The sequence below is a fragment of the Diplotaxodon limnothrissa genome, linkage group LG10 (genome assembly GCF_057381915.1).
Source record: "Diplotaxodon limnothrissa isolate DT_005_m linkage group LG10, D_limnothrissa_male_GT1.1, whole genome shotgun sequence".
Classification (NCBI taxonomy): domain Eukaryota; kingdom Metazoa; phylum Chordata; class Actinopteri; order Cichliformes; family Cichlidae; genus Diplotaxodon; species Diplotaxodon limnothrissa.
The window spans coordinates 2,643,791-2,662,832 of record NC_140605.1 but is presented as its reverse complement, the minus strand read 5'-3'; the positions used below and the strand labels follow the sequence as shown (position 1 = coordinate 2,662,832).

At 41.3% G+C, this 19,042-nt stretch overlaps 1 protein-coding gene across 1 annotated transcript; it reads right to left on the bottom strand.

The window, feature by feature from the left end:
- Positions 1-4,247: 4,247 nt before the first annotated feature.
- mogat2 (monoacylglycerol O-acyltransferase 2) lies at positions 4,248-17,408 on the bottom strand. The gene is made up of 6 exons (XM_085363297.1): positions 17,275-17,408; positions 16,270-16,448; positions 5,750-5,954; positions 5,459-5,633; positions 5,028-5,227; positions 4,248-4,674 (listed from the first exon to the last, which is right to left on the bottom strand). The coding sequence occupies exons 1-6, from the start codon at positions 17,366-17,368 to the stop codon at positions 4,520-4,522; spliced, it is 1,008 nt and encodes a 335-aa protein (XP_085219423.1). The 5' UTR covers positions 17,369-17,408; the 3' UTR covers positions 4,248-4,519.
- Between the last annotated feature and the right edge of the window lie 1,634 nt (positions 17,409-19,042).

The following is a 19,042-nucleotide window of genomic DNA, read 5'->3' as shown; positions in this document are numbered from 1 at the left end:
GACTCAAAGCTCTTCCTTGGATGCTGCCGTCTCCGTTTCTTTGTCAAGATGATCCCACACTTGTTCAGTAATGAAGTCCAGGCCAATCCATGACTGACTTATCTAAGTTGTTCACCATGTGTAGACACAACACTGGTTCATCCCTTGAGTTAGATTCCTTTTTCTTGCTTGAACGATGCATAGGTCCGTGTTAAGGAGCTTAACAAAGGAAAAAAAAACAGTGCGTGACTGAAAATGGATGAAAAGGCGGCTGATGTCCGAAAACATCAGCTTATATCTTGCTTTCAGAATCCTTGGAAGCAAGATTTAAAGACTTATATCACTTTTGACTTTTCCACAATATTGTATTTATTCTTTTATTCTCGTGAACTGGAATGTGCTCTGTATCAATGCTGCAACCAAATCACCAACATCAGACCTTTAAAAAAAAACTGAACTGAACCTGCTGCACTGAAAAGTGCTCAATATGTCATGACATGACTCCAAACACGGGCAGCTGTAGGTTGCATTGTGTAACAGGTTACAGAGGCAGCCATCTGTCCAAGAAAGCGCTCAGGTAAATCCTCTGCACTTGGCACTGCAGAGATACTCACCAAGCCAGACCCAGCAGGACACATGACTAAAGTAAAGCTGCTGGCAAACAGCTGAAAATGTGAGCCCACCCGTGGAGAAGGTAAACCACCAAAATCACAGTGTAAAAATATCTACTGTTTACTATGTAATGGCATTTAGATGAAATAGCACAAGATACTTGAAGTTTAAATAGTAATATCGATGGGGGCATATTACCATATAGGACGCTGGATGTGTTGTTTTAGATCTTTAGCTTTGATTGTGCAGCAATTGAGCCTGAAGATTTCAATGAAGTCATGTCTGAGCTCATGATCCTGCTGAAGTCATGCTTTTTAATGTTTGCTCTTTGGCTTTACCTCTTTTGACTTCAACAAATTAAATATAATTTCCTGTCTGTTCCAGTAAAAAAGAAAAAAAATCTCTTGCACTTTGTATCTAATGTGCTTCATCCAAAAACTGATATCGCATATCTACAGGGACCCAGCCAAGAAATATAACAGCTTCTGGATGAATCAATTATATAGTCCTTGACATCAGGTCAGTGTTGAGAAATAATTCAGGGCAACAGCATCAGCAGCAGCAGTGCTGGAATAATCTGCTTTTAAAGTACAGTCTTTAGTATTGTTTATTCTTTCTTCAGTGCCGCCTCTGGCTGGCTTTTGATTGTGGTGTGAGGAGTTCGAGTGTTCAGCTCCAGTTTTTTCTGCTGTGGTGACAGTTAATTCTGAAATTATGCACCACCTGCAATAATCCATCCTGCTTACCCCGACTGTTGCAGAATTTCTTGTTCTCATATAATAATAATAATCTGTAGAACAGATATCCCGTTATCTACAGATATGACTTCCTCCCCTAATATAATAAGGTCTCATGTAAGCTCTCTGCTCTAAAGCAACTTTTCATTTCTTAAAATGCTGTAATTCATTTGGGACGATAGAGCCAATATTACGTTATATTTTAATGAGTATTTAGATCGTGACGCTTAAAAGCCACAAAGATAAGATGTGCCCTGTAGGATTCTGTACTTTGACCACTGTCTTCAAAAATAAGTCAATAATGTTGTTATCCTGACCTCACTCACACCCCACACCCACCTAACGGCAGCTTGAGACCAAACAAACATTGAAAGCATTGTCTACTGTACTGTATGAGTACAATCTACAACACACTAACAACATACTTAGCAGGCAAGGACTGTTTCCAAAGCACAAAACATGCCCCATTAAATTTTCATCACTTTACACTGATAAGACTAATAACAGGATCATCACGCCTGGTGGATTACTGGTGAATTCTGCTGTTTCGACTTTTGTGAAACGTGAAACACTTTGTAAGATTTTTTTAAAAAAAATCCCACTGCAGAGATTTGCAGCTGATGAATAATTATTTAAACCTCTTGTTTATTTGACGGGAGAGAGGAAATATGAGCTCATTTTGAGTTTATTGGCAGCAACATTTTCCCACAGACATGTTTGCCACTACGCTGCATCACATCTTCATTCAACACTAAACTTAAACTGCTCAGCAGTTCGAGGCCTTCCATGGGATACTGTTCGTTTAATACTATGCTTTGTGTTTTCAATAGTGGGCTGTTTGGAACCTAAAATAAGCCAGTTTAGCAACTACACTGCTTTAATATAGAGCCATTATGTTGTTATAAGTGTAAACGTGGTTTAGCATCATTACTGTCTTGATCCCTCATTTCTTTATTCATTGACGGAGAAATGCAGCATATAAGGCAAAAACAGTGTCTTTCGAATTCTTGCAAGCTTGAAAGTCAATATTTGATATGACTGCTTTTATTCTTCAGCACAGCCTGAACTCTCAGTGTTTATTGTCATTCTTTAAGCAGTCTTTGAGAATAGTTCTGCAGGGTTCTTGACAGACATCCCAAAACTTTTCTTCAGCTGTTGGCTGCCTTTTGTTCTGTTCTCTGTCAAGATGATCTTACACTACATCACAGTACAGGTACAGTCGGTGACTATAGTGTTCTGTCCAGACAAGACAGAAATGAAAAACACTGATAGATCTCAGAAAGCCTGGAGAACTATTGCTCAAGAGCACTTTAGAAATTACAACAAGGTTGGATCCTTGCAAGCATAAAATAAAGAAACGAGGCATTACTCAAGACTTTTGCACAGTGCTGACAGCAGAGGTCTTGCTGACAGTATCAATGTCTGATGTGCGTTAATGCCTCCTGATAACAGATACAGGATTTTTAAATGGTACGCTGACATTAGTCTATAGACAAGCTCATAATTTCCAGCGAGAAATCTAAATTCTGATTCATGTTGTACTTTGTAGAGTTGGACACAAGACAAGGTTAAAAGGGACTCGCTATATTACGTGCAGACTGCTTTATTTAAAGATGATCTCTTTCTTATTCTCTACCCACATCTGCTCGTCCTTTAGTCAGCATTTTTGTCAGCTCATCACACACGTACACACATACAGTATATCTTGCCTGCTCTGTGTTGAAAGGAGCAGGGCATTGTCCAGTCTGTCAGTTATTTCATTTGGAAATATCAGAATTGTGCCATGTGATATAAAAGTCACCTGCCAAAGTTCACAGACACTCTTATCATTTGGGACTCAGATTAAAAAACCAGACACCCTTTAACCTGTGATTTCTAATAATACAATAACTCACACACACACACTCATATTTATTCTCACGTCTCACTTGGTAATAAAAATATATCTAAGAATTTTAAAACGATCATTAAGACTGTTCTCAATAGTACTGACGGCCTGAAAGGCAGACACTGAAGGAAGACACTTGGATGATTCCTTGCCAACAATTAAAAGCAGCTCCAGGAGATGGTTGGGTTTTGAAAACCACAGCTCAGCCAGCCAAAGGCACCACATGTACAGCTCCTGTACCTAACAGTATAAGTAAAAACAACCATGATGGGTGAAATGCTTGGATTCAAAATCATAATCCTAAAAGTAACCAGTAACGGTGCGAGACTTACTTAACACTACTTTTACATCTCTGAAGACAAAAGAAGGAAATTCCCGCTGATTTTGTGCTGCCTGTATGGAGTGTACTGTTTAAAATATGAAATGAATCCTGCAGTTTTTGCTTCCGTTCTTTTACAGTGTTGCCAGTATAATGTTGTAATCTGACTTCAACCTATGACTCTATTTGAGAAAGTTTCGGGCCTTGCACAAATCCCAACACCTCATATGCAACAACTGCAATGTTCACATGTAGCCCCAGAGGAAGGGCAACAGTCTAAATCCAAGGTTCCCAGAGCGAGGCCCGTGTGCCAGCTGTGGGCCCACGTTCATGTTTCGCTCCACAGTCATGCACCAGGTGAAAAAAGAACCAAGGGAGCAACTTTTCCTTTCTGGCAGTCATTGCAGAATAAATCATTTACAATTACAGGTGAGGTCAAGATGTCTTGGCTGTGTGGCCTCGGTTGGCTTCTTTGATAATCATGACTAAATAAACACAGAAAACTTTCCCTTTTTTCAGACTACATTAGACTTCACCGTGTAAGCATGAGTCAGCCTAACTGTCGTTTCAAAGAGAGATTGTTCTCAGACACTGAAGCTGAAAGAGCTACACATGAAATCTTTAATACATGAATATGTGAGATTACACAACTGCTTCTGAACTCTAAATATCCAAATGAACCGAACACATTATTAGAGTTTCATGATGAATTTTAATGCACTCGTAGAACATCTTTCATTTGATCTGAGATTTTAAAGACAGCCTTTCCAGCTTACATGTTTGGGCTTTATTGAGACAGGACATGTTTAAACACAGACCTCTGCAATAGCCTTGAGTCACATGGAGCTCCTGCTCAGCCCGGTGCGAGCGTACAAACAATCACTTTGTCTTTAGTTAAAGGATGAGCTGTGAGCAGGTGTACAGAATCTGCAGCACCAGAGCTTTACAAAGAGGCGTCCAATTCCACCCAGGCCTTGTTGCACTTTAGACAAAGTTCAGGTGTGTGTCTTTGTCTACTCCATAGTTGCCTTTGTGCTCCTCAAACAGATTGCTGAGTTCATCCATGTACAGCTGGTGGAGGGCATCAAGTTCCTCGGCAGTTGGCTTCGCTTTCTTCTCCACTTTGATTGGCCGCCCAACTGCAGAGATGTGACAAAGTGCTTTATGTACTTTGTTTAGTTACAGTATGTTTAAGATGTTTACTGAGCGTGCGGACTGCGTGCCAGCCAGTTACAAAGGACGGTGTGTTTGTTCTCACAGCGAATCTCCCTCTATATCTGATCGCCATTACTCACATGCACCGAAACTGAACTCAGTGACGTCAGTTACTTCTCACAAAGTTGAAAACTTATTGGGAAGTGCAAGGATGCTTTACTATATGTTTTTACCTGAGGGAAGATATCTATTAGGCCTTTAGAGTGTTAATATACACTGCTGCCCAAGTATCCATCCAGCTGCACGTAGTGATGGTGGAGTAAAGCTGCTTACTCACCTACTGTGTTGATAGGTTTTCTGTAGGGCATAAGGCCGAAGGAGTACTGGAAAATGCCTCGTGCATGGAAGAGAGGAAGAGAGACACCCATGATCTTTTGCAGGTTTTCCTGCAACCATCGAAGCCAGGTTCCCCTCGGGTTTTCCACCTGGTCATACACTTCATTCTCCCCAAAAGAGAAGACTGGTACCAGATGAGCTCTGGGAAAAAAATGGTTGAGCTCTATTGGTTTCTTATTTCTAACTGATCTCATAGCAGAATATGCGCTTTCCCAGGAAATTCCATGCAAGTCACTTGAATAAGTTTCAGGAGTCAAGCTACAAAAAACCCCTAAAATGAATAGATTGACAATCTTTTTAATAAGCAAAACCATTTCAGAGGCGTAGATGGAGCAGAATTTTCCACATTGCCTCAGGGGTGGCTGATCTTACCCATACTCCATGGCCATTTTGATGAAGCCTTTTTTATGGGCCAAGAGTACATTGAAAGTGCCTGGGTGGGCATCAAGGGCCTCTGGTGCCCCTCCAACAGCTATCACAATAGCATTTCCACCTTTCTTTTTGCAGAGTGGATAAGTGGCACTCTCTTTGTCTGAAGGAATCAGGCCTGCAATGTTGTAACAGAAGGAAAAAATATTTAAAGTGTTCAAATACAATATGTTTATTTTAACATACATAAAAAAGAAGAATGGGAAATATGATTGAAATGTCAATAGCTCAAACCTCCACACATGATGTAGTCTCTGAAGAATGGAGCTCTGAACCAAAGAGGCAACATGAGCAGGTAGCTGGTGATGCCTGGAAACAGCTGTCTGAAGCCTGTCGAGTAGGTGCAGAAGTTGGTAAAGGCTCCTGCCACCAGCACACCATGGGGATGGAAGCCAAGGATGTAGTTATGCCTGGGATCTAAGTCAGCCGTCTTCACCAACTGAAGGGAGGGGAAAGATGATATTTGTAGATGTATACATAGTCAAGAGTGCATGCAGACATACTCGGGATGATAATGGCCACCAGAATCATGGTAAACCGTTTAATCCTCATCAGCCTAAGAGCTGTTTTGGACTTTGCGTTGCAGTTGCTTGGCTCTGGCTGCAGTCCAAACATGTGCCTCAATATCTCAGTTTCAACACAATGTCTTTGACCCTCTGAACCTTCCCTCATCTCCCCTGCCTGAGGCTTCAGGACTCGATTGGGTATGACTTTAACAGCCACACTGGCAGGATGAAGTACTGTATGTGAAACCTTTGAAATTGCCCGTATTTCTGCACAAAAAGCATCATAAATATATAAATATTATACAGTATATACTACAAGTAAATGGTATATTGCAAGTGTGGTTTCATAGATCTGGCCATATTTGACATGAATAGCAAGAAGGGGGACCTAAACTGCAAAAACCCCAAAACCCAACAACAGGAAAACGACAAACTTTCACTTAGGTTGAAAGCAAGACACAGGTACAGATAATCCAGACAACGAGGCGGGGCGAAGTAAGACTGAACACACAAAAAAACAGGAAATCAGTCATAGCTAAACTGGGAAATGCAGACACATACATTAACTTAACTTATGGGGTTGACACAAGGAGATATAACAGAAAACACTGAGCGAACACTATGTTTTAAAAAATATTCCAGACCATCCAAATCATTGAATTAAGTTTTCCGATAACTTCCATGGCTACAGGTGTGTAAAATCAATCATCTAGGCATGCAGACTGCTTCTACAAACATTCGTGAAAGAATAGGTCATGTGATGGGGTGGGCCAGGGTCACGCAGTGGTTTCCCCGAGTCAGAATTTTTAACTGGTATCTCCCTCAACTCAGAAAGTCACTGCAGGCTCTACCAGCTCCAGCTTTGTTGCCTCCCAAAGTTAACAATCCAGGATGGCAGCAGTGAGCATAAAAAGTAATAAAATTGTTGTTGTTTTGTTTTTGTTTGTTTTTTAAATTATTTATTTATGTATTTATCCTTAAGTTCTGTTATTGAAGTTTAAAATGAAATGGCCCACACATTTTTTCACACGTAGGCTGATGTGATGATCCACATGATCAATAGCAGATCAACGCGCCTCAGGGGATGAGCACCACTCAGGGTTTAATAACTTGGACTCACCACCATTTTTATAACCTAAGAAGCCTCTTGGATGAACCATCAAATCAAATCAAATCAAAATGTATTTATATAGCACATATAACCATGAATATCTTCCTGGAGGCGTCCAGCTGTTTTCTTTTTTCAAGCTATTTTTCATGTTTTGTTATCAGCTGTACCAACGACGCATTTCTTCTCTAAACTCTACATATAGGACATTTCCTTCCTTTACAAAGTGTGCAGGCTAGGCCCAGAAGCCCGTTCAACCAGAGTTCAACCAGAGACTAAAAATGACCAGAGGCTCCACTTGTATAATTCCTCCTCGTTCTGTTGAAGTTTAGCAACTGTTTCACAGCAATTTCATTGCTGGGTATTGCAAAAGATTTTCTGACTGCGATTGTTTTATTACATGTCTTCACATTCAAGCTTCCAGTAGACATTTTCTGCCCACTATTGCCTCCGTCGTCCAGATTTTATGCAATGCAGAGTTCAAGTTTCCACATCACAACTGTGTCTAATGCCAACTGGATCCCAGAGATACACACATGTTTTATCATGTTGCACAGGTGTTTTATTATCTATTAATCCTCATTTTTATGCCTTTTTTAGTCTGTTCACATCTACTGATGCTGTTTTGTTTTTAAAAAAAATAGTAATATTTTGGAATGCTAGAGGGCTTATGTAGCTTTATTAACTCCAGCCAAGAGTCCTAAAGAAAGTAAGTAAAAATACTGAAGGTGTCACTGGACCTACTTTACCTGAGAGCTGAGCTGGGACATGCTCTGGTCATGAAAAGGAGAGCTAATGCTGTTACATGACACTTTTGGCTGGTTGTCTGTTTATTTCAGATATTTTATATTGGGGTTAAAATGACCCTGATTGGTGTCATCATGTAAATAAAACACAAATAACATAACTGACATTACAAGATGTTTCAAATTCAGCTTGATGCAAGCAAACAACAGTTCCTTATCTTTTAAGTAGGGCCTAAAGTTAAAGCATGAATACATGCACCTCTAATTTCAGCGCAGCACTTGATGAAAGGAATCAGGGGATATCCTGCATGTACCAAATTTCATTACACAAAAATGAAGGAGAAATGGTAAAAACAGTGAAGAACAATTAATCATTGACTTGTCTGAGAGGTTCTGCAATATGCTCATGTGCCAGAAAATAACCAGGACCGTTTGAATAAAAAATACTGCACTTGCAGTGTTTTTCAGATATTAGGAGCACCTTCCCTTCATTTAGCTTTTAGCATTCTAGGCTCCCAGCACACTGTTAGAAAGGTCAAAATACAGTTGGCACTGCCCACAGCGCTACTCTACTGCCAACCAGGAGGTCAGAGATTCAGGTGTGATGTGTTAATAGTTACATGGAGAAAGTAGCCTCAAACAGAGATAAGGAGCACGTTGCAGAGGTTTGGCAGGTTCAAGTTTTCTAACCCTTCATGCACATAGAAGGTTTTACAGCATGAAAACAAAATATCTTCCTGAAACCTTTTAAACATAAATGTTACCTGTTTTTTCTTTTTAATGCTGGCTAACATAGATGTCTCCCGAACATAACTCTAGAATAAATATGGAAATATTCTGAGTTTCAAAAGTGATTTCAGAAGCGTGCCTAATGATTGCAGTGGATGTCTGCTGAGTCACTGAAAGACTTTTGCAATGCTTCAAATTTCCACTTCACAGCTGTGTTCTGCCAACTGGACCAGGGCTGTCTTCCAAAGTGTTTGTGGCTCACATCTTAAAGTACAGAAGATTTCAGCTGGGTTTTGAGGAGCTACCCTTTATTCACGTGAAAAAAGCACTTAATAAAATATAATATTAAAAGGTGAGCACAATGGGGGCCCATCGTGTTTCCAAAGGCGATAAGTGTCCAGGGTTGCTCACTTCAAGTTTATATAAAAGTTGAAATGAACATCTTGTACTTCCATATATTTGTCACTTGGCAGGAAGGTTAAAGAGATGTGCCAGTGTTTACACATGACAAAGGTCATCTTGCTATTTGCAAGGTAAAAGACTTCTGGTGTCACAGAAACACTGGATATTAGCAATATTTAATAAAAAACACTCTCTGATTATCAACAATAAAATCTCGAGGAAGATAAGCAGCTCTGTCTCAAACCTTTTTCTTGGGATTCTCCTTTAATGCTGGAGATGTTCTTTTTGTTGGAATTGGTGAATATAGACGGATGCTGAGTCTCTGAATTCATTCCCCAGCTCTTCTCCATTGGTTGGAGCTTCATTGAGCTGCTTATGCAGCTTATTTTGCTCTTTGGCAAGTAAATTATGAGCCACTGTGTTTGTGATCAATCCTCGCAAACTTAGTGATATTTCTCTGTAATGTTTGAAGCGACACAAGTGAAAAGCTCCATGATGTCGTTTGTTTAGTCCGCTAAAAATAAGCACTCCCTTCACTGATCTGTGCGTGAGATTCATACTCAAGACAACACTTTTCTTTTATCAGGCAATCATCTCAGAACCAGTTTCAGTCATTTGATACAGTTTTTCCAGTAATGTTTTCTCTTTATTATTTCTTAATGAATAAGGGTGCATTCACACAGATTTTAAAGCTTTCTCAGATTGTAATAGATCACATGAAGGTTGTGAGTAAAGCTTATATAAGCAAGTCATGTTACTGGACCTTCGTGGAGCTGATTGTTGGTGTCCGTGCTGTGGAGACCTGCTGCAGGTGGCTCCCAAAGTTAAACATTAGCTCCAGTTCCACTGATGAGGCACTAAGTAAGCGAAGTGTCTATCGTAGTGTCACCAAGACCTGCTGTCGAGCCTTCATCGTTACATAATCTGTGTTTCTATCATTCCTGCCAAGATAGTTTTCAAAAGGATAAATATCTACTTTTCCCAAATTCCCAGGTGGACCTAGCTCCACACTGCATCTTCCGCTGCATTAGTGGAAAGGTATTCATAGATGTACCCTGGGGAAGTTTTGTGGGAAGACAATCATGGCAGATAAAGTCTGTGGGCTACACAGGAGTATCACCCCAAATCACTTGTGAGAAAGTGCTTTTCCATAACCACTGACAACTTCAGGACTTGGTAACTTGGTGGTGGCGTCAGGATTAAATGTGGTTTATCGTCATAAAGATGCAAAAATATGTTTTGTAGCCTGAAAATGACGCCATGTGTGCCTCTGTAATTGCCTTCAGATACATTTGAATTTGCGTCACTATCTCGTCTACATGCATTTTTGTCCTTTTAGAAACCAAGACACTCACATCAGCTGGTGAGCTTTCAGCCTGAGCTGGTGACGGTGTATTAGAAACGGTGGGCAAAGACACGCTAATGAAAGGAATTAGGAAACTTTAAATAACACATCTTCTCTCTACCCTCACACGGACTCCTTGTTTCGGGCCCAATGTGGCAGTCAGATGATGCTGGGCAGAATTCAGTTTGAACTAGATGGCACAAAACATTCTTGGTTTTTTTTCTTAGAAATTTCTTTCTAAGAAATTATTTAATATATGAAATTCAAAATATTCACACGAGGCCTCTAATGATATATATATATATATATATATATATATATATATATATATATATATATATATACTCTCAGTGGCAAGGGAACAATAAGAGAACAGCACCACCAAGGCTGGAGACGGAGCAATACTGGAAGAGCATATGGGAGAAGGATGCAACCCATAACGGCAATGCTCAGTGGCTAGTGGATCTGAGGGCAGACCACAGCGACCTCCCTGAACAGGGTCCAGTAACCATCACAGTGGCAGATATCCAAGAAAGGGTCTCCAGTATGAAGAGTTGGACAGCACCAGGCCCAGACATGGTTCACGCCTACTGGCTGAAGAAGCTGACTGCACTCCACGAGCGTCTGGCAGCACAAATGAACCAGCTGCTAGTTAACGAGAGACACCCGGAATGGCTAACTGAAGGCCGGACGGTCCTGATCCCCAAGGACCCCAAGAAGGGACCGGTCCCCTCCAACTACCGACCAATAACCTGCCTCAGTACTACATGGAAGCTCCTGTCAGGCATCATATCGGCTAAGATGAACAGGCACATGGGTCAATACATGAGCGGGACACAGAAAGGAATTGGCAAGAATACCAGAGGCGCAAAACACCAGCTACTGGTAGACAGAACAATCAGCCGAGACTGCAAGACCAGACTGACCAACCTGTGCACTGCCTGGATTGATTACAAGAAGGCCTATGACTCAATGCCCCACAGCTGGATACTGGAATGCCTAGAATTGTACAAGATCAATGGGACCCTAAGAGCCTTCATCAGGAACTCAATGGGGATGTGGCGTACAACACTAGAGGCCAACTCCAAGCCCATAGCACAAGTCACCATCAAGTGCGGGATCTACCAAGGAGATGCTCTGTCCCCACTGCTGTTCTGCATAGGCCTGAACCCCCTCAGTGAGATCATTAACAAGACTGGCTACGGATACCGACTACGGAACGGAGCAGTTGTCAGCCACCTCCTGTACATGGATGACATCAAGCTGTATGCCAAGAGTGAACGAGACATCGATTCACTGATCCACACTACCAGGCTATACAGCAATGACATCGGAATGTCGTTCGGACTGGAGAAGTGTAGTCGGATGGTAACAAAGAGAGGGAAGGTAGTCAGAACTGAGGGGATTGAACTACCAGAAGGCAACATTGCAGACATAGAGGACAGTTACAAGTACCTGGGGATCCCGCAGGCAAATGGGAACCATGAAGAGGCCGCTAGAAAGGCTGCAACCACCAAGTACCTGCAGAGGGTCAGGCAAGTCCTGAGGAGTCAGCTGAATGGTAAGAACAAGATCCGGGCCATCAACACATACGCCCTGCCCGTGATCAGGTACCCTGCTGGGATAATAGGCTGGCCAAAGGAGGAGATAGAAGCCACTGACATAAAGACAAGAAAGCTCCTGACCATGCATGGAGGGTTTCACCCCAAGTCCAGCACCCTGAGGCTGTACGCTAAGCGGAAGGAAGGGGGCCGGGGACTGGTGAGTGTCAGCACCACAGTCCAGGATGAGACAACGAACATCCAAGAATACATTGGGAAGATGGCCCCAACTGACCGAGTGCTCAGTGAATACCTCAGGCAGCAGAAACCCAAGAAAGAGGAGGGAGACGAGGAACCATCATGGAAGGACAGGCCCCTGCACGGTATGTACCACCGGCAGATAGAGGAGGTGGCTGATATCCAGAAATCCTACCAGTGGCTGGACAAAGCTGGACTGAAAGACAGCACAGAGGCACTAATCATGGCAGCACAGGAACAAGCTCTGAGTACAAGATCCATAGAGGCTGGGGTCTATCACACCAGGCAAGACCCCAGGTGCAGGCTGTGTAAAGATGCCCCAGAGACAATCCAGCACATAACAGCAGGGTGCAAGATGCTAGCAGGCAAGGCATACATGGAACGCCATAACCAAGTGGCCGGCATAGTGTACAGGAACATCTGTGCCGAGTATAACCTGGAAGTCCCGAGGTCAAAATGGGAGATGCCCCCAAGGGTGGTGGAGAATGACCGAGCTAAGATCCTGTGGGACTTCCAGATACAGACGGACAAAATGGTGGTGGCTAACCAACCGGACATAGTGGTGGTAGACAAACAGAAGAAGACGGCCGTAGTGATCGATGTAGCGGTTCCGAATGACAGCAATATCAGGAAGAAGGAACACGAGAAGCTGGAGAAATACCAAGGGCTCAGAGAAGAGCTCGAGAGGATGTGGAGGGTGAAGGTAACGGTGGTCCCCGTGGTAATCGGAGCACTAGGTGCGGTGACTCCCAAGCTAGGCGAGTGGCTCCAGCAGATCCCGGGAACAACATCGGAGATCTCTGTCCAGAAGAGCGCAGTCCTGGGAACAGCTAAGATACTGCGCAGGACCCTCAAGCTCCCAGGCCTCTGGTAGAGGACCCGAGCTTGAAGGATAAACCGCCCGCAGGGGCGTGCTGGGAATTTTATATATACATATGTGTGTGTGTGTGTGTGTGTGTGTGTGTGTGTATTACTTGTTATTATTATTATTGATGTGCAGACAAAGTTTTAGTGATTTTGTGTCCGATACTATTTGTTGTATTTATTATTAATATTCATGTCACTGTATTTAAAATTATTTTCAGTATTGTATTTTTTTGTTAAATGTATCACGATCATGTTTCTAATCCAAGGAGCCCCAAGTGTGACATATTTTATGGCCGACTGCACGTTGACATAGCTGACCTATAGATAAAGGACAAGCTTTCATATTGCTCGTCTACTGGACAATAATAGCCAATGACTTGAGCAAATATACTGGTCAGTTTCTATTGTGTTTTCATGCATAGCTTCGAGGGCTTCTTCACGTAAAGACAGATATGACCCACTTACAGCACTACAGATAGTTTCAAAATGAAACATCTACAATCACTTTCTGTTAAGATGTAAAGCTTTCTAGGAGGAAAATAAGTTGATCTTTATGATTATTTTTAGTAATCATAAGTTTTAGATTTCAGTGAAACATTTATTTAAAGTAATTTTAAGGAATCCACCCATAGAATAAAAACCCAAACAAATAAACTTCAGTATAAATGTTTTTTAGCAAGTCTTTATGAACACTTATACGGGGTTTGTGCTAAAACAACAACAGCTTCATTGTTGTTTCACGTTGTCTTATCAGCTCGGTCCAAAGTATCAGTCACATCCAGGGGCGAGCAGTCGATCCATGTAATGAAGCAGATGTTGTTAATAGAGTTTTTGTTCTCTGTGAATTTCACAGAAAAGGTCTTCTGCCGTTATTTGTCATGGTTAAAAAAATAAGCCAGGAGTCACTTCATAGTCGTGTAGACAAAATACTACTCATCCATGCTGTCACAAGAGGGCGTGATGTAACACAAGAGGGGAGCCTGTAACGCACAATCAGGGCTTGGCAACGCAGCGTTTATTTACAGCAGCTTCTCTCATGGATCGTGGGTTTTTCACCCACGTTTCAGTTTCATATTATTTTTTGATTCCTGCGTTTATTGAGTTTTAAGTTCTTTTGCATTTTACATTCTTTCCTAATAGCTCCTGTTTTCTGGTTGGCTTCATTACACTTATATTCTCAGGCCTTCTCAGTTTATTTTTTATTTTTTTACCTTTGACAATTTAGTTTTTGCTTGTGGTTCATATTTCATTCTTTGAGTTTCACTTCATACTTCTGTGTGCTCCTGTAGTTTGTCACGTCTCCATCTCTGTGTTAACCTTATATCAGATTACATCCTGTTTTATTTTGGTAGTCTTTTGTCCCTCATGTCTTGTCTCTTCTTTTTTTCCCTTTTTCTCCTTATCAAGTAAGTTTCACCGAGCTGTTCTTTCGTCCCCTAATTAGCCCCTTGTGTGTATATAGTCCTGTCTTTATTTTGTTATGTACGACTGTTCCCCCGCTTTGTGCTCTGGTGTTGGTCCCTGGGCTTTTGGTTTTATTTTTATGCTTTCAGTTTGTTTATCTTCTTTCAAAACAAACAAATATTTGAAATATTTTTATTGAGATGTGGATTTTTATTAGACTTTTTAGTATTGAATGAATACACTACCGGTCAAAAGTTTTGGAACACAATTTTTCCAATTTTTGTAATTGAAAGTTGTGCAGTTTAATGTCTCATTTAACTTGAAATGAAAGCCAAGTACAAATAAGCAACTGGAGTTAAAAAAACAGAAATGACTTCTGACTCAAAGTAGCCTCCTTTAGCAGATATAACAGCTGAACACACCCGTGACATTCTTTCTACGACAGAAATCAAATATTCTTCAGAAAGTTTTTCCCATATTTGTTGCAGAAGTTCCCATAAATGTTGACCTTGTAAGTTGCTTTGCTTTCTCTCTTCTGTCCAGTTAATCCCAAACCAGCTCGATGGGGTTTGAGTCTGGAGACTGTGCTGCTGTTTTCAAGCTCACCATCTTGTTCTTTTTTCCTGAGGTAGTTCTGGCACAGCTTGGACTTGGAACCATCCTTTCATCTACTCGCCTGCAAAGATCCTGCTTGATGAACCAAAGATTTCAAATTTTGATTCATCCATCCATAATACCTTCCTCCAGTCTTCAGTAGTCCAGTGGCCGTGTTTCATGGCCCAGACAAGCCTCCTTGTCTTATTCTGATGTTTTAGCATTGTTCTGTCAAACCTGCAGCTTGAAGTCTTCTCTTCACAGTTGAAACTGAGACTTGCTTACTACGACTACTGTTGTCCCGTGAGCCCCTTATCACCCAAGCTGTTAACTCAGTCCTCTGATTCAGTTGTGTCTTTGGGTCTGCAGACCTCTACCTGTCAGATTTTGCTCCAGTTTCTTCTGATGTTTAGGGAAACTGTAGTCACCGACACCTGACTTTCATTGCAGTTTCTCTGTAGGACAGACCTATTTTTAAGTGTTATAAAGGTCTGTGTCTCTTCCATTGTTAATCACCTTTTTCTCACCATTTTTGTAGCAACACACTACTTTCAGCAGTACAATACTGTTCAACTGATGCTCACGAGGGCCTGGTACCACAGTGTGTTCCAGCACGGCTTTCATGCAGACAGAAGAGGCTGTAAGTAATCCAGAAAAGTTGGAAACCTGTAGGAATTAGTAGCACCAGCTTTCGAGACTTGATCAACCTTCATTGCTGCAGAACAGCTTTAAATTATTAACACATGTTGTTCCTGAAAAAGGTATTTTTGTAGAATTCTGAAATGGACATGATTGTTCAGTTTTGGGTAACCTTACCTTTTTTTTTTTATTTCTGGCTGTTCACCTCTTACCTTTTCATTGGACTTGAACAACTGGAATTGCAAAAAGGTTGAGGTGTTCTAAAACTTTTGACCAGTAGTGTATGCACATTTTTTAACTCATATATTTAGCTATGAGTGTCACTTATCACTGTATAACACTGTCACAGTACCTAATTACAACAGGAAACAGAGGAGTGTCCTCCATCTGTGGATCATTTGTTGCCAAGGACATAGATAAGAAGCATTCCTCATTGCAGGCTGGAGATTAGATCAGATGACCTGGCAGATGTTCTGATGTCCTACTCTCTTGCACAAGCGAATCCCTTGCACAAGCGAATCCTCCACATATTGATTTTCTGTCTCCTTATGGAAGCAATGTGCCTGCACAAAAAATAGATGACGCAAAAACAAGAAGTCTAAAGCTTTCTCTTACCTTGATGGGAAAGTAATCACGCATGTATTCCCAAACTTTGAGGCTGCACAGGAAGGGCGACCTGTTGCCTCCACGTGCAGGAGTGTCATAATCAAAGTACCACCAGACAGCATACAGCACGCTGATCAGCCAGTAGCGAGTGAACATCAGGTAAAAGAACAGGAAGATGCAGGTGGGTGCTGAGACGAGAAGGACATTCACTAACACAACAGACACTAAATGATTGGTAACTATATCAGAGTTAGCCATGATAGCGTATGCATAAATTGGACTCTGTTCAGGGGGGAGACCATCTCAGAGTCTTGAAGTCCTTTACAGATTTACAGATATGTATTAGAAGTGCCAATCTTGGTTTTATAACTGTATATTTGCTATCACTCTCATTTTTATTGCTTTCAGGACGCTTCGAATCAATATTTTTAATCTCTCTTGGCGAAAAAAGACAAATAGCATGAAGGCAAATAATCAAAGCTCGTGTTTAGCATGGACACTGAAATACTAGTTATCACAAACCTAGCTATGAATGACTTGTATCACCTGCTGCACCAGGGAGCTCATAAACTAGTTACAGAGATGGTGAAGTGGCTAAGAATACAAATGTAAACTTGAACAGAGCCAGTGGGATAAAGTGTGGCAGCAAATATTAACAGGGTTCTGTGGCTGTGTCAAAAAATAAAAAAGCTTGGAAACCTGAATTAAGGAGCTCTGTTCTCCAGAACTACAAAAACAACAGGCGGATGAAATGACTTGGATGGATGCTCTTCTGTCTGGCTCCCTCTTCTGGCCATGCAGAACTACAGCTCACGTAAAACAAAGGTTCTCTCTGTTTTGCACTAATTGTGACTTTATCAAAAGCAGCTAAACAAGCATGTTTATGTTTCACAACAATAATATTAATGTGAAAATCTTCATTTATCCTTTTACTTCTTTAGCAGAGTCATTCTTGCATCCTTCCATCATCTACAGGTTTCCCAATTTAATTCACACAGAAAAGTCAACACTCACCCAGACCAAGGAAGGTGAAGACCCACTGCAGCACCATGGCAGTCTGCAGTCTCCTGTGGAGGGGTATAGCCATGGGGGCAAAATTAATTTTCATGATTTCCACAAGAGAAGAAATCCAAACCACGGCGCTGCAGTGGAGGCAAAGAGGAAGAGCGAGAGAAGGAGGTCCAAAGTCTGCTCCTGTCACCTCTCCACCAGCATTTCCTATTGACCGGCTTATCTCAAAAGCTTAGCAAAGACTTTGATTTGCCAGTCCATATCTATGCAATCTGACTTTTGAACAAGCAAGTAATGCACTACACAGAGATCCCCAGCAAAGAACAACAAGCCACAAAGCTGTGGACTTCCTGCAGAGCATTGGCTAGCATGGCCATGCTGTATGCATATAAGTGTTTATATTTGTAAAGGCTCCATCTTTTTGTTAGAAAAAATTATACATTTCTTGTCACATGGGGTCTATGTCAGCGCTGCATAAAAGCTTAAAAACTATTTCCAAAAGGTAAGGTAAATAGACACCTAGTCTGGACAACAGTAGCTAAGCTAAGTGAGCTAAACACACACCGAAATTAACAAAGGGATCATCAAAGGTGTGGATGGAGCATATAGATGATTCAGATTATGCATTGTGTCACAAAGCAACGCACTGATAGGACTGTAATCTATGCACATTATCTTTTTTCTAATGAGTTAGGCTGACATTTGCTGGATCAGTGGGTTTTATTGGCTTTCTTCTTTCTTCTATTTGATTACATCCTCATAAATTATTTATTATCTACCCTAATTACCTCATTAACACTTTGATCTCTCTTACTCAATCAGTTTTCACTTGCACCCACTAACAAACAATAATAGCAAATACAATAGGAATTAAAAATCAATGGTCATGTCTGTAAAGCTTAACAGCTGAACTGTATAAGGCTTCCGTTCAAACAATGTGTTTTTCTGATGTCTTAAACTAAAGTCCGGTTTGAGACAGGCCCTCGGGGCATGTAAGGAGTCGGCATTATTCATGTATTCTGCTGTTGTTGGCACAATCTGCAAATGACGATATGCTCTGTCACAGAGGAGACTTTGCATGAATCACTGGCCTATTTAATGAGTGCTGTGATGGCTTTATTTTAAAGAATATGAGAAAGAATCAATAAAAACCTTCCTTTATTTAAAATTCCCTTCAATACTGTCTGTTTTTTTATACTTTTATAATCATGCATAGAACTGCAGCATTACCTGACTTAATATTTACTGACATTCATGTAAATAATATTGAAAATATGCAATGAACCAAAGCATTTATTTGAAAATGAAATGATATCTAAAATAATAAAAATAAAAAGATGGATGACCCTCCTGTAGGTCAGGTGCGTAAAAACAAACCGTTCGTCAAGCTCAGCATGTTTATCAGCCCGGCACTAACAGGAAACTCACAATAGTCTCAATGGGAGCCGGTGTTTCAGTGTTTGTAGCTCCCCTCAGATATTCTGTTTATTAATAGGAGCCTGTCGACACACAAGGTAAATCCCTCTAATATGTTTATTTTTCTTTGAGGTGTATTTCAATTTGCGCTGCTTCGAAACGGTGGAAGAGCTTTTACAATGCAGGTTACACCGGAAGTCCTCTTTAGATTGTCTCTAACGTGACGTCTAAGTGCATCCTCGGCTAGTGTCTCTGGGATGCTGAGCGGGCAGGCGGGGCCGTGTTTGCTTGCAGAGCCCTGCCGTGGAGTGATGTAGCAGGACGCACGGACACAGAGGACACAGAGACGCGGAGA

Excerpts from the sequence above, each read along its gene's own strand:
- mogat2 (XM_085363297.1), bottom strand. The coding sequence starts at position 17,368 with ATGAAAATTAATTTTGCCCCCATGGCTATACCCCTCCACAGGAGACTG. Across the intron at positions 5,228-5,458 it reads AAAATGGCCATGGAGTATGG|AGCTCATCTGGTACCAGTCT; the intron begins GTAAGATCAGCC and ends TTTTTTTCCCAG. Across the intron at positions 4,675-5,027 it reads AAAACCTATCAACACAGTAG|TTGGGCGGCCAATCAAAGTG; the intron begins GTGAGTAAGCAG and ends ACATCTCTGCAG.